This window comes from Myxocyprinus asiaticus, chromosome 25, assembly GCF_019703515.2.
Source record: "Myxocyprinus asiaticus isolate MX2 ecotype Aquarium Trade chromosome 25, UBuf_Myxa_2, whole genome shotgun sequence".
Taxonomy (NCBI): domain Eukaryota; kingdom Metazoa; phylum Chordata; class Actinopteri; order Cypriniformes; family Catostomidae; genus Myxocyprinus; species Myxocyprinus asiaticus.
In genome coordinates this window covers 28,455,699-28,472,003 of record NC_059368.1, presented here as the reverse complement: position 1 = coordinate 28,472,003, position 16,305 = coordinate 28,455,699, and the positions used below count along the sequence as shown (strand labels likewise).

Here is a 16,305-nt window from a genome sequence, read left to right as displayed (position 1 = left end):
AAGACATGGATTAACTCACTAACATCATATTGATTTCTTTTATACTGCCTTTGTGTGCTTATTGGAGCTTCAAATTTCAGGTCACCATTCACCTGCATTGTTTTGACCTACAGAGCTGAGATATTCTTCTAAAAATCTTTGTTTGTGTTCAGCAGAAGAAAGACATACACATCTGGGATGGCATGAGGGGAGTAAATGATGAGAGAATTTTCCTTTTTTTTGGGGTGAAATATCCCTTTAATAATTTTGGTAATGGGCTGATACAATATTATAGAGGTGTAATGAAATATCTTGCCATAAAGCTTCAGTTTCAGTACCTAAGACAGAATGACGATAATATTAAGGTTAATTTTCAGTTTGATGTCACGTTTGGCAACTTTGAAAGCCTTGAAAGAAGCAGTTGCATTTGGCTGCCATCTTAAACACAATGTTGTGGATACACTTTCTTAAAAAGTACCATTAGGACTATCACTGGTATGTTCAGGTAGATTATGTCTTTTTTCCTCTTTTACCCTCTCTTTATCTTTTATCTCTCTGTCTCTCTAGGCCAACCTCTGACGTCACTTAGACAGACCGGCAGCTCCACGGTTTGTGTGTGTTTGTGTGTTCCGGCCGGCCGGTAATGATGAGCAGATGGTGGTGCGCGCTGATGACCGGAGACTCTCTCAGAGTGTGCAGGACATCTGCTCCGTAGACATTCGCTGCTGTCACAGGAACTCCAAGTGCCAGTTTCCCTGTCCCTGCCTGCCACGACTAGAGACACAGTCGTGCCCACAAGTCAACAGTGGAATAAGACATCACCTGAGCAAATTCCCTAATCATATTTCAGCACTGTCATAAAAATCAATTTACATTGTGATTTCACACTATTTAAGATTCACAGCATATGAGGGGCATAATTTCCCTCCCACCTGATATACTCGTGAGATTTTGTAATAAATAAAGCCAAATTGGGCCTTTATTGAATTGCCTTATTTTGATTTAATCAACATGGAGTCTTAACAATGCTTGCAGAAGCTAATAACACCATTAGATTTTCAAAGTAGCCCACCTAGATGAGAGATGCACTTTAAATCCAGGAATTCTCAGTCCCTCCTGCCTATTAGTGAGCATTAAGGGGTTGGGGTGGGGTTAAAGAGAGAAGATTTTCCTTTTGTTGTATTGAAGGAGGCGGGGTCTTGTCTTCTTCACTGTGACTTCCGGAGGCTGAATGGGGTGACATAGGGGAAGGAGCACCTTCTCCGGCGCAGTACCGATAGCGGAAGCTAGAGGGCGCAACTGAGGTGATGAACTGCTGTTGAACTGAGAGAGTGAGCTGAGCGTCAGTACCAGACTGTGAGCAGCGCGGTTCAGTGCCAGAGACAGAGAGAGAGGAACGAATCTATCGCTACATGCCGCCGCCACTGCTGCTGCTACCTTACGGAACATTATAACGCATCGGTCCTCAAGGAAAACGGCCAGTTCTATCGGAGTCTTCATAAAGACGGGATTTAAACGATGTACCGTTCGGGAGGCGTGATGCTGGCGCTTCTCGCGGCTGTGCAGGTAAAATACATGGTCCGGAGGCGATGTGCGCGCAAGCACGGGCTCGAGGTTTGCTGTAGCGATGCTGGCTTATGTTTACCGGGGTTTGGCATGTTTGTAATTGTTATTATTTATATTATGGGTGTTTGTCAGCTACAGAACAATTCGACGCAATAATGTGTCTGCCTTATTTTCTGTGAAAATACAAATAAGAGCTTATGCTTAGTGTAATGATATTCAAATAGGACGATAGGTGGCTCGTAGCCATTTAATTCAATCCTATCCATGTTTCGGTTTGTCTCTTATGGTAAAATAATTTATATTGCATTTAGTTGGCGTCATATGCAATTCCATACTAGCGCGTCCCTAGCGCGTGTAGGTGTGCGATGTGGCTGGATTTTTATATGGCGTGAATCCTAGAGCAACTGTCGTACATTGTACTAGCAGCCCGTTCAAACCGTCCCGTGCTGAACCGGAGCCAGTCGCAGACGAAATGCGGGTCTCTCTCGCTTCTTTTGGCACGAGAGGGAAAAGTTACCCTCGTGGATGTGATTAGGTCACAATGGTTCCGTTCTGACTGATGAAAGAAATGTAACAATAATCAGTTAATGAACAGCTCGTTGAAGTGGCCGCGAGGTTACTGTCCTTTTCCGTTAACTCAATCTCTTTTAGTTGTGGAAATGTGAAATGTCACTGCGAACAACGGGGCTAAGCGTCACCCAAATATGAACAAATCACTCTGACCTGAATCAGCGAGTGGAGAAACGAGGCGTGTTGTCAGGTTGTTGGGTCTGCTGCCCTCTAAATTGCTGAAAATGCCTAGTCTAGCTGAATTATTTGAACGCGGAGAGCAGTCAATTTGATGTTCTGTTTTTATGCACCTCGACTGAGAAAATTATGATGTAATCATGGAACCGAACGTTCGAAATTTACATAACAATAAAGTTAACATTTGGCCATCAGCCATTTGGTCCTGGTTTTAATGTTGTATTTGCGGTCAAAAGTAGCAGCCTTTATCTCGTAAATGTCTTCTGGGGGCAAGTTTTTTTAAGTGTAACATAAATGTCGCGTTTTACTGCCGTTAATGTTGTTTGTGCTCGTGCTGTAACGGTTCCACATGTTTAAATACCTCTGCTAGTCAGGGGGAGCGCATTCTTTCAGAGCGAGGGCTTACATTTAAAATTCTAATTCGAATTTTTGAACCATTAAAGGTCGCCGGCGCGCCAATCGCATTCTAATTTATCGCAGACACTATAAAGCGAGAGCACAGTGTGACAGTGTCTTTATTCGATCTCCTTTGGCTTTATAGCGTCTACTGCCTCTTTTTCCGTTTGTTTCTCAGCTATTCTTCATGTCAGCGGGGCCGCTGGTGCGGCTCCATCTAGAATCATTCCCTCTGTAAGGATGTGCAGAGGCAGCATATTGCTAAGCAATTGCTGACAGGACAGTTTAAAGTCAGATTTTTAAACACACCCCTGAAGTGCCGGCTTTATATATGGGTCCTGCGGATATATTATCAGCTGCAAGGCAGCTTAATTGGTTGGAGACAAAAATAAATAAAACCTGATCAAGAAAACAGTCGATTTTAAAGGAATATCACGAGTTCAGTGCAAGTTAAGCTCAATCGACAACATTTGTGGCATAATGTTGATTACCAAAAAATGAATTTCTACTTGTCTGGCCTTTTCTTTAAAAAAAAAAAAAAAAAAAAAAAAAAGCAAAAACAATAAAATAAAATCTTGGTTACAGTAAGGCACTTAAAATGGAAGCGAATGGGGCCAATCTGTAAACATGAAAATATTTAAAATTATAGCCACAAGACGTAAACAGTATTCAGATTAGCATGATTTTAGTATGATAAAATCGCTTACCTTTTCTGTTTAGTTATATGCAAAATTATATCCAACTTCGCTGCCATGTCAACATAACACACTAATCCCTACAGTGTCCATAAAACGACAATTTAAACAACTTTACAGCTCAAATAATGCACAATTAGTAACAGAAGAATAAATGTAAGTGCTTTTATAACATAAGATTCACAGTTTTGCCTTTAAATACTCCAGAATTGGCCCCATTCCCTTCCATTTTAAGTGCCTCACTGTAACCTCAATTTTTGCCTCTTTTTTGAAGGAGGGACAAATTAAAATTATTATTATAATTGTATATATATATATATATATATATATATATATATATATATATATATATATATATTTGGTAATCATCATTTTGCCACAAATGCTGTCGATTGAGCTTTACTTGAACTATTAAACCCTGAATATTCCTTTAAGCAAACCTTTGGCTCTGGCAGTGACTATTCTGCCATGGTTGATGATGATCTTTGTTAGAACACAAGCAAATATTTGATCAGTTGTGTGCAGGAGGGAAATAAGTCAGCATCCTTTGAGCTAACAAGTAATTAACATGTTTGATAAATTGACTATGGTCTTATTAACAAGCACAGCTAGCTGCCTTCCTCCTGCATTTGATCTTATTCTAAAACAAATAGGCTTGTTTTGGTGGACATCAGGACCACCACTCAATCCTCGTTTGATCTCTTAAACTAGCATCCACTAAAAGCCAAATTTACCTTTGATTATGCTAAGATACGGACCTTGTGTCTTATCAGGTTAGCTCATGCCGTTAGATAGCTACATTTATATGGAATGACTCCATGTTCATTGTTTATTTTTCTGATGGGACTGAAGTTGAGAATGAAAGAGGCTTTGTGCTGATCGATAGCTGTTAAACACCACTACGCTAGGTGTGCATGCCTGTTTTAAGTGTAAGCCATAAAGGGGGTTTGTGACTGGTGTCACTGGAGTGCTTGTGCCAGCTGTGTGTGTGTTTGTGTTTTTATATAAGTGCTGCACCAGACCACGGCGTTCAAGTCAGACTGCGTGTAGCCTGGTCAGCTCTGCTTTCCTAACGACTCTTCCTCCTGACCTCATCAGTCAAATTACACCCACCTCAAAATAACAGATGCCCTAGTGCCACTGGAGGGCGGACAGCAGGGGAGGGGAGATAGAAAGCACTCCCTATGCTTTGGGGAAAGTAGAATCAAGAAAAATTGAATAATTTAGGAGCGGCGCAGAATATTGTTATGGATATTGCTGCAATAAACCTTATTTAATTTAGCTGATATGTTGTAAATTAGTGGGTAATCGGTGCGAAATACAATAGTATTGCAAATTCAAAGAGTTCATTTTGAGCTTGATCAATGGACTCGCCGACTCTTGAAGTCTCATCGCAGTGCTTTTCTTGAGCAGAGTTCTGCCTCATTTCCTCTGTTTATGGTGAAAGAGTGCAATCATTATGTCCATCGATTCCTCCTGGGATTCTGGATATTTGGCTCTTGGCGTGGTGTATGTTGGCCCATGCTGAGGGGTGATGTTTATTAATCACCATTAATCAGGGGATTAATTTGTCTGGTGCTCTTGTCTTTCGGCAGGTGGCGGTCCAGGGCACAGGGGCGATGCCGTGTCAGCCCGGTTTCGTGGAGACACAGTACGACATCATGACCGGTGATGTCATCACTGAGGGACAAGTTCTACTCAAAGGTAAACAAGGATGTTTTCTTGAATTTGGTCTCAAACAAATGCTGAATGCTAAAAGAAATGTGTGGCTAAGTGGTCTCATTCCACAGTTTGGTTTCAACTTTGATTCTTTACAAGCCACTGTTGGAAGGAGAGTGTCCAACAGATGGGGGAAGGGTGGGGTTTTTATGTGTGTTTGTGAAATGAGGGGGGGAGGTTGAGTGTTATGGTTGCTTATAGCAGGGGGTGTTTATAGAGGGGAGACTCAGCACACCGTTTTGGAAGAATGTGTTTTGAAGGGTCTCAGTGTGAAATATTTGGAGGGCCGAATCGGCAACTCCTCCCATGGTTTCAAACACAGATGAATCTCCCCCGTGGTCGATGGCATTGATCGAACCAGCCCCTATCCATACAGTCAATCGATGGCATAGATCACACACATATATCTCCATACATTTAGTCAATCACAGCCCAGCTGTCTATGAGCACTGGCAGGGCCACATTTCTGCTGCGATTGTAAACCTTGGAGGACTTATAACATCCTTGCATCATATTTAATTATTGCACCATAACAAGGGCATACGTTTTACATGTCCAGTAGGTAAACTTAACAAAACCACCAATTATAGCCATGGCTTATAATTCAGTCAAAATATTTTAGATTGTGAAATATTTATAGCAAAATATTTTTGTCTTAAAGTTCTGAAAGGGAAAAGTGCCTAATGGCTAAGGGTGGTGTGCCTTTTCTGGTTGGAAACAGTGTGACGTCTAACAATCAACATGTTATTTTTATATTTCCATATTGTTGACTTGTTTATTTGTGTTGTGGAAGAGTGTGTCCAGAAATATGAACAGACATGGTAGCACTTTACAATAAGGTTCTATTTGTTATCATTAGTAAATGCACTAGGGATCATTAACTAACAAAGAATTAAATATCTTTACAGCATTTATTCATCATGGTTAATGTTAATGGTAACGCTTTACAATAAGGTTCCATTTGTTAACATTATCTAACAATATTAGTTAACATGAGCTAACAATGAAAAATGGTTAATGTTAATTTCAAAATATACTAATGCATTTTTGAAATCCAAAGTTGTATTTGTTAACATTAGTTAATGCACAATGAGCTGACATGAACTAACAATGAACAATTGCTAACATACGGAACTTTTGATATAAAAATGTATTAGTATATGTTGAAATGAACATTAACCAAGACTGATAAGTGCTGTAAAGTATTGTATTGTTCATTGTTAGTTCATATTAGGGCTGCAACTAGTGTTGTCACGGTACCAAAATTTCAGTTGTTGGTATCGATACCAGTGAAATTACCAATTTCGATACCACAGCAAAAATATGCTAATATTATAATGTGCTATTGAACAGTTATTTTTAATTATTTAATAATTATTTTGATATTTATTATTATTTTCCAGAACTTTCCTGAACATTTTATAAAGTTTAATTTAATTTAATCATCAAAATGGTGTCTAATCAATAAATTCTTAAAAATGTAACAAGTGAAAATATAACTTTTTAACATGTCATTGCATTTTTTTTTGCCAAACTTTTATTCAACAGCTGTCTTGCTTGTGATATTTTGATTAATTATTATTATTATTACAGTGAATATCATATTTTACTATACAGTTATAACATATTTTTCTTCAATTTCAGGCAACTAGATTTTATTTTGAATCGTGCTTTTATTATGGCATGTGCTTTCTGCCGGATGCTTCACTTTTCCGGATAAACAGTTCAGGACACATCCTAGAGTGATCATTGAAGACTTTTAAGTCACGTCTGAAATCTCATCTCTTTACAACTCTCAAGTACATCAAACAGCATAAGCTCTCTGTCAATGCACCTGAAGCAGCAACCGCTCCACATTAAACTCTATGCTTACTATGATCTTCTTTGAAGTGCACTGGACAACTTAGGTCGAGTTTCTTCTGCTTCAGCTTGTCTCCGTTGTTTTTCAAATGAGTTATCATGCAACACATTTTTCACCGGGGCTGTTAAGTGACGTCACTGATGGAGCTTCTCCGTGCTTGCCGCATATATCCAACTAATCGATACTGCAATTCTGTTATCTATAATTATCCATTTTATTGATTAGTTATTGCAGCCCTAGTTCATATTAACTAATGGTAGTGAATACAGGGATGCTCACACACTCACAAATATACTGTACATGCACACAGAATTGTGACAATTACAATAAAACAGGCTTTAAATTTCACACTGAGGTTTGACATATCACACCCTGAGTGGAATTTCCCAAGTGTGTGTGTGAGCGTGTATGTGTCAGGAACTGCTGAAGGCCCAGTTCTGCCTTGATTTGATCTTCACTTCCTATGTCCTTCTTAGTGGAAAGGTGAGCTATCACATTGCCCACACAAACACAATGGAAGCTCTTATTTCATTACCATTTCAGGCCTGTGCTCATAAAAGCCTGTCAGGTTAGTTAGTCAATGTGAACTCTGTTACGCACAGTGGCTTTTGCCAATGAACGCAAGAATTGTAATCTTTATGCACTATTTCATTTCCCTCTCTCTATCCTCTCCACCTACCCCCTAACTGAGCACTGGGGGAGTCTCTTGTTAAACATGAGGTAGATGTTTTGTGTCCCTGACACTCATTCATCACATCCTTTTTAGGCAAATTACTTAGGGATGAAGACTTTCTTTTCTCCCCTGCAGCCTTTCTTTCACTCTTTCTCCCCCTTCATTTCTTTTTAAGTGGGACACAGGAATGTACAGTTAGTGCTGTCTCACTGACCCGACTTTGTGATTCTTACCGAAAGAATGCGCTTATGCAGTTTTTGCTGTTCTTTGGAATTTGAATTCCACTCCAGCAATAACCCTTTATTTTCCTTTCTACTGTATGTGGTCTCCTTAGCCTCACTGTTCTCCTGTTCTGTTTCTGTTTCTTTTTACCTCATATCTTTTCCCCCTCACTTCTAAAACGAGATACAGCTTTGAGCTTTTAAGACAAACTTGTTTTATTAGCGGAGTAATTTTGTAAAAAAAAAAATTTTTTACCATTCCTTGAAATACCTTACTCAAGCCCTTTACCACTGAGTACAAATTTCTCTCTCTCTATGTGGCCTCCTTGTTTTTATAGGAACTTGTTTTTCCCTCGTTATTTTTTTTAAAGCAGGAGAGAGCAAATGATCAGAGGAAGATATGGTGGGTGAGAGGTGATTACTGTATCGGCACACACACTACATGCCGTGCCGAGAGGCGGTGTTTGTTTTTGATTACTTCCGATCAGAACAGAACAGAACTTTCAGCGCTGACTGTTTTCCTGAACAAGTAAAAGAAAAACAATGATGAGTCAACACAGAGAATGGGAGAGAGTTACAGAGATAGAGTGTCTTCTTTGTCTGGGCCATGTGGGGGCTGTTGGTCACCGAGATTGACCAATCAGGGCGTAACATTGAGGTCATCAGCATGCGGTTCATTGCCCTTCAATGGGCTGACTGAGGTGGAATTAAAGAACGGTTACGGGAACACAGACCATATTAGAGTTGCTGGGGGAGTGAGTAAGAAACCGACAGATAAAAAGGTAGAAATTTGGGGGGTGGGCACTCCTGGTGCTTTTGTCCTTTTAGTGTTTTTAAATTAAATTTGAAGTCCTTAATGAGCTGTCTAAAGATTAAGTGTGCTATTGTCTTATTTATTCAGCCATCTAAATTCTTTATTGCATGTGTGTGCATGCATGTGATAATGAGCTGACATAATTAAAGAAGAATACTAAAAACTTGCAAGTTTTGCAGGAGTGGTTTGATAGTTCTCTACTTAGTTTTTCATCAAAATCTGAGTCAGAGTTTAGTCCCGTTCTAATTCTAAATAAAGTCAGAATGACATTAAAATAGACTATTTACTTCCTTAAGGTACTTTCTTAAAGGCATAGTTTACCCAAAAATGAAGATTCATATCACTTACTCGCCCATGTAGGTCCAAACCTGTCTGACTCTCTTTCTTCCATAGTACACAAAAGATGTAAGGCAGAATGACAGTCTCAGTCACTATTCACATTTATTGCATCTTTGGTCCTTACAGTGTAAGTGAATGGTGACTGAGGTTAACGTTTTATAAAATTAAATTTTTTTGGGTGAACTGTTCCTGTAAGGCACATTCCTGGTTTCAGTGCATACTATTTCCATCTTCCATTAACTTGATAACTCGTTCTTCTTTTGAAATGACTTTCCATTTCAGCTGATTACACTAAGGCTGTGCTGGCTCTTTGATAATGTAAACCAATAGCCTGGCTTCATTATGGAATGCAATACCCACTTTTACAGTACAGTCAATTTCCGGTGGCTAAAACAACTCCCGTCGTACACTGGAAAAAGACTAACCTAAAAATGTGCTTCATGTGATAACATCTACAGTAAATTAACTAGTTTGATGTCAAAAATTTTATATAATCTGAATCATCCTGACCACATTACACCAACAAATGTAATTTTAAGGGTTAGATTAGGTAGAAATAGCTTCTTAAGGTAACAATGGCAAGTTACCACTTTCTTTTCAGAGCACATTTTTTTCTGGTTGATTATATTGTTTCACTCATCAAAGTACATCACAATACAGAAGAAAAATGTCTTGCAAACGGCAGTTCACACTGACCTTAAAGATCACATTGTCAGCAACTGTACTCGATCTTTATGCTCGATGACTGGACAATTATGCACATTTGCATACCTCATAACTGTTTAAATGCAACACAAGGAGGACACATGCTTAATTAATGGCTGTTTGGAGAGGTATTGGATGTTAAAGAGGCAGAATACCACAAAAGAGAGAAAAATGTGACCTCTCTTAAGCTCAAACAGTCAAACCTCTTCTTCACAATCTCTCTGTCTTTCTGTCTCTCTCTCTCTCTCTCTCTGTTGAATTTGGCCTCATGGACTTCATTACCCTAAATCGATCTGGCAAAACAAAGACCCTGAGAGTATTGATCATAGTGTACATATGTGTGAGAGCTTATGCGTGAGCAACAAAGAAACAAAGAAAGAAAGAAAAAGAGGATTAATCTGTGGGTGGTGAACCTGAGAAAGACAAAGAATAGCCTTTGAAGGTTATTGTTCAATATACTTTCCAGACTGTTGCCTTTTCGGGTGGTCTGTACCAGACATACCAGGATTACCATGGACCATGAGATCAACACACTCCTCATTAATGTCAGTGTGTTTGTGCACCTGTTAATGTTGCATTAATTCACTGTAAAATCTTAGGCTCAGCACCACAATGTTTTTTTAGTCAGCTGGTCTCTGGGTCTGTTACCGCAGGAGGAGGTGTGAATCCTGTCCAGGGTGACATCAGCTCTTTAGACAGATATTTTTAGAAAAGTACTTTGCTCAGAAGCATGAACTATATTTTCGAAGAGCAAAGTATGACATCAGACATGACTTGGACCATGTTTGTTGGTTATCATTGGCTGTTCATGGAGCTCTGCAGAGTACTCACCCAATTTTTTAGCTGTTTTGGTTCTGGAAGTATTTTTTTCAATTCATTTTTTTTTTCCATTGGCTTTTCATAAAATATTTTATAAAAGAGTTCTAAGCCATGAACCCAATCAGTCAGCTCTGAGGTGAATCACAACATTACAAACTTTGATTTGAAGCAAAGAACTATTTGAAAATCTAAAAAAAAAAAAACAAAGGTACAAGACTGTGTACTTTCCTGTCTTTATTGCGGGAATAAACTACAATCCCATGAAGCATTGCAAATGATGTAATTCAGTGAAAACTATGGAAAAATATAAAACAAATGTTTTAAGTCATTGATTAAAGTATGGAAACAACATATTTTGAATTAATTGCAAAATATTCAGATATTTGCAAATATATAAGTAGTATAAAACTCGATTGCGTCATTCACAGTACGCCATGTGAGTGGGTGGTTGCTACAGTGCTTGTTTGGTGCACTTTTTTCGACGTGATTCTCTGATTGGTCGATTGTTTCCCTTAAGGATAATGGGTAGTGTAACCTGGAATTCTGCTATTAAACACTAGCATTGTTTCATCATGAAGATGAAACAACACAGACTGATGGCTTCAACAGAAGCATATATTATCAATTAACAACTTCAGAGCTCACGGTAGGGCTGTCCTTTAAAGGTTTTGAAGTTGTCATTAAAAATCAATTCACTTATGGAAAAAATGCATGGGATTTTTACTTCCGGAACCAGGCAGTTGCGCACTATTGTAGTTTTAGTGAAGCTTGCAAGATTCAGATTGCTTGAGGGTGTTTGAATGCAATGCAAACACAACACTAAGTCTAAAGACTTTCCGTCATTCTCTCTCAATCTCGTGCATGTGTAAGCCCCTTTTGACTGTGGGGGGATTTTTATAGGGTTCTTTGGTGTCATGGCAACTGTCTGATTCTATTCTCTCAGGCTTTTTGTTGTTACAGGTCAGGTGACCCAAAAACTCTGTTGTCTCTCTGATTTTGTGCACGACTTTCTCATTCTCATGCAAACACGCTCGCACACATGCATTCAAACACACTATGCAAGTTCGTACAGGATGCCCTATTTTCCAAAGTAATGATGTATTCCTTCCTACTGTGCTGACCATATTGTTTGGAAGGAAGGGGTGAAGAGAGAAAGAGAGAGAGATGGATGAGAAAAGAGGAAAATATGGGTGTGGTTGGTGTTTTTCATACTCAAATAGTATTATTGATTGTTAAATAGTTTCCTTTAGGCATAATTTACACAGTAATAGTGTTTAACCACAGCAAACAGGTTATTATGTGGCGTGTAAGATAATCACAGTGTGGTTATGTGGTAAGACGTAAAGATCCCTATTTGATTGTGGATGAGTGCGTGTAATGTGTGTTTATGTAGAAATGGATTTTGTGTTTTTGGCCCTCACTATGTTACATACACACTGGTCAGCTCTGCCTGACCTCTGTATACTTTGTGTTTGTGGTTGGGTGCATGCCTGGGTGACTGCGTGCTGGATCGCTATGAGAAATTGCGGGGGTGGCTGAACTACACTCAAGTCTGGTTTCAATCATCAGACGGAGTCAGGGGGTTTTAGGGGGGGAGGATGATGGAGAGATATGAAGGTACATTTTGGAGTGGAATGGAGATGGGAAGGACAATGATGTCAGTCTGAAATTAGAACATGTTAAAAGAAGGAAAAGGCAGGCCTTAGAGCAGAAGAAAAGAGTGGGGGATGGATGGAAACAAAAGAAAAAAAACTGAAAGGTTATTTTATGTCTTTCTTGAGCTTTTTAGATGGTGGCTGTGAATTTGTGAATCATTCTTGAATGTTTTTAGTGTGTAACATGGAAAGGCCCTTTAGAATGTCATCAATACCATAACAATGATTCACCGTATGCATAAACAAAACACCACCATGTTAAACCGGCCCAGTGAATGAGTGATTCTTCTCTCTCTCTCTCTCTCTGCATGTGTGTGTGTAGATGTGCTCCTATGGCTGTGGTCTATTTCATGCTCTGCCAGATCTTTCCTTCTTCCATCCTGCAGTAGGAAGATATGGGACACACATTGATTAATTGCATACAGTTGTGTGTGTGTGCTGGATGTAAGTGTGTATGGTTTTGAATGCCTGGCAGAAGCTATATTAATGCTTTATTAGTGTTTACATTGCCTTGACTTGTGGCATGTATGGCTACTGCATAGTTGAAGAATGTGATTTAACAAATACACTGGAATTCCAGTACAACCCAGACGTTACCCCCCTTTTATCGCCCCCTGTTCTCTTGTGTCGCCCTGTCTCGCCACCTATCCCAAACACCCTCCTCTTCCCCCTTTAATCTGGCTGGTATTTGTGTTATTTTAATCTTTATCCATAAAGGGTTACAGTTGTAGACGTAATTGTGTGTGTGTGTGTGTGTGTGTGTGTGTGTGAGTTATTGAGATCTAAATGCTGTTTAATTGATAATGGTGAATGACGGGTTAATCTGATCCTAATGGCTTCCAACAACAACCCTGCATTTCCTGTTTGCACATATGTGTGTATCTATATACATATGGATATATAATGCCATCAAAACCCACTGGTTGACAGCTGTAAGTATCCCCTACCCTTCAACCCCCCAACAATCAGGATAAGCCAAGATTGGCATGTCTCAGACAAATGCGTCATGTTTTCCGCTCTCTGCAAGTCTGTGTGTGTGTACTTAGTAGGGCTGCAGGATTTGGACAAAAAGTCATATTGCGATTTTTTTTTTTATTACTATTTATTTATTTATTTGTTTATTTTTTTTTCAAAATGTTGTGATTGTGAATGGAACTGCAATATGATAAACAAAACAATAGGAAGTGATTCCTTTTTAGCAAAATTGGTTATGTTTTGCCCATGATCTACTTGGGCTACTCTTTGAGGGTTTACACTTAAGTCCTCTTAAAAAGAAACAAACTCAATATCCTAATTTCTCAATTTCCGAACTTAAAAAACAGTTTCACATAATATCTCAGCTCTGTATGTCCATACAATGCAAGTGAATGGGTGCCAAAATCTTGAAGCTCCAAATCACGCAAGTCAGCATAGAAGTAATTCATAAGGCTCCAGTGGTTACTGTAAATCAATGTCTTCAGAAGCTATATGATAGACATGGCTGAGAAACAGATCAGTATTTAAGTCCTTTTTACTATAAATTCTCCTCCATACTCAGTCAATCTCCACTTTAACTTTCACTTTCACATTCTCCTTCTTGTGTTTTTGGTGATTCACATTTTTCATGCATATCGGCCCCTACTGAGCATGGAGAAGAATTTGTATTTGTATAGAACTTGCATTGTATGGACCTACAGAGCTGAGATATTCTTCTAAAAATCATAATTTGTGTTCTGCAGATGAAAGAAAGTCATACACATCTGGGATGGCTTGAGGGTGAGTAAATGATGAGAGAATTAAAAATTTTTTGAACTATACCTTTAATGTTTATAAATTATGTTTACAAAGAGAACCTCATTGTAAAGTGTTACCACTTTATATATATATATATATATATATATACACACACACATACAGTATATATGGGGTTAGTCTGTAGTATTTATAATTAGCTTTGTGCACTAAAAAAATGTTAACCTAAAAATGTGCTTCATGCGGTCAGAAATATTTTTCAACGTGTCTGAATCAATCTGATTACATTACAAAACCAATTTTAAGGGTTAGATCAAGTAGAAATTGCACAATTGCACATTTCCACTTTTTACTGTGTATAAAAAAAAAACAATAGAAGTCTACGGAATGTCCCTATTAAGTGTGTGTCTGTGCTTTCACAGCAGTTACAGTAGGATTGTCTACATCAGAGAGAAAGGACAGCTGGACTGGCATGTGTCCAGCTCTGGTCTGGATAAGGTTTCTGCCGTATTTGATTGAACACTCTGGTCCCGTCATTATTACACCCTTCCATTCCTTCCCCTTCCCTTCCCTTCACACCTCTGCTTCTGCTATCAACTCGCTCGCCTATTTAGGTGTGTCAGCAGCTAAGCGAGGAGAGAGAGTGTGAAGTGGAATTTTTGCGTTTCCCGCAAGATGGAGGGATATATTTGGATCCGAGGGCAAAGCTAGCATGATCTTAATACAGGACAATGGACTGCAGCTGTGCCCGATTTGGGTCCGCTTCTTTTACGCATACACACAACAGGATAGAAGGGGATGGCGATTAAAAATTATTTCTCTAGAGTTTAATGAGAAAAGACATTTGCTGGCACAGGAGTTGACACAGGTGCAGGAGGTGATAATTGGAGTGACTCATGTGACGACTTCTCTCAAAGGGACAGTTCACCCAAAAATGACTATTCTATTATTATTTATTCACCCTCATGTTATTCTTAACCTTATGACTTTCTTTCTTCCATGGAACACAAAAGGAGATGTTTGGCAGTATGTTAGTCTCAGTCACCATTTACATTCATTGCATCTTTTTTCCATAATATGAAAGTGAATGGTGACTAAGGCCAACATTATTCCTAACATCTCCCTTTGTCGGTCCAAACCCATATGAATTTCCTTCTTCCATGAACCGCAAAAGGAGATGGTTTGCAGTATATTCTCAGTCACCAATTACATTCATTGCATTTGTTTTTCCATACAATGAAAGTGAATGGTGACTGAAGCCAACATTCTACATAACCCTTAGTTGGTCTATACCTGGATGACTTTCTATTTTCTATGAAACATTAACTGAGATGCTAATAGACAGGATGTTAGTCTCAGTCACCATTCACTTTCATTGCACCTTTTTTCCATACAATGGAAGTGAATAGTGACTAAGGCTAACATTCTGCCTAACATCTCCTTTTGAGTTTCATAGAAACCTAGGGGCTTGGAGCTACATTAGGGCAAATAAATACTAAATGATGATGATAATTTTAATGTTTGGGTGAACTATCCCATTAGAACAATCAATAAAGTGGATCTGTTCATACAGCATTCCTCTGAGGGGCCATCTAAAAAACGTACAGCTCTGACATCATCTCAGTCTCGTCTTGATCTCTCTGTTTTTCTCTCCCTGCTTGCCTCCCTGATATTCCCATCTTTGTGTTGTATTGTCTCACCCTTTCCTTTGAAGCATCGTTTACTAGTGTACGCTCTCGCGGTTTTTTCACTCAGCCGTTCCTCAAAGGAGAGGCGCTTTTGTTGTGTTCTCCGTCTCCCTTTTTCTGAGCCTCACTTTTATTCCACTATCACCTTTCCCGCTTTTATTTTCAGGATACTCTAGCACCTGTATGAATGCCTCGGTTAATGTGGCTGGTGCTCATGTACTGCAGTGTTCTTTAAATGTTAGTGGAGCATTGCGACTATGTTATTACATTGTTTCCCATATGGCCAGAGAGGTGAGAGAGTGGGCTTCCCTCGAGCGAGATTTATTGGCCCCAAATTGATGTCCTTGGGCGTTGACGATTGATTTGACATGGCCGACATTGTTTTGTGAGCCTGGGGGAGGTATTTTGTGCAAGCATGCGGCCGAATGAAACTCTATTCCTCCCCTTTTTTTCAAAAAAACCATTCGCTTTTGCTTCCGAGCTGCAGGCCTTAGGGTTGTCAGGGGCGACCAGCATGGCGCTAGGCAACCTGGCCTAATTCGTCCCATTTGGCTGAGCACGGTTGCGCAGGGAGTATTGTTCCTGAGTCAACAGAAAACTAGTCCCGCAATCGTGACCGTTCAGCTGGATCTTTAACTTCTAGTACAAATCAGAAGCGTATGTTTGTCTAGAATAGATGTCTGATAGTTCCGTCCGT

The 16,305-nt window shown here is 39.2% G+C and overlaps 1 protein-coding gene across 1 annotated transcript in view; it reads left to right on the top strand.

Annotated features, from left to right (window-relative positions):
• The first annotated feature begins 1,346 nt into the window (after window positions 1–1,346).
• Window positions 1,347–16,305, top strand: part of LOC127416433 (cadherin-2-like) — a 58,281-nt gene continuing 43,322 nt past the window's right edge. Inside the window, exons 1-2 of the mRNA XM_051655798.1 lie at window positions 1,347–1,545; window positions 4,979–5,087. Of these exons, the coding sequence (XP_051511758.1) occupies window positions 1,498–1,545; window positions 4,979–5,087 (157 nt within the window). The 5' untranslated portion in view covers window positions 1,347–1,497. The remainder of the gene's footprint in view (window positions 1,546–4,978; window positions 5,088–16,305) is intronic.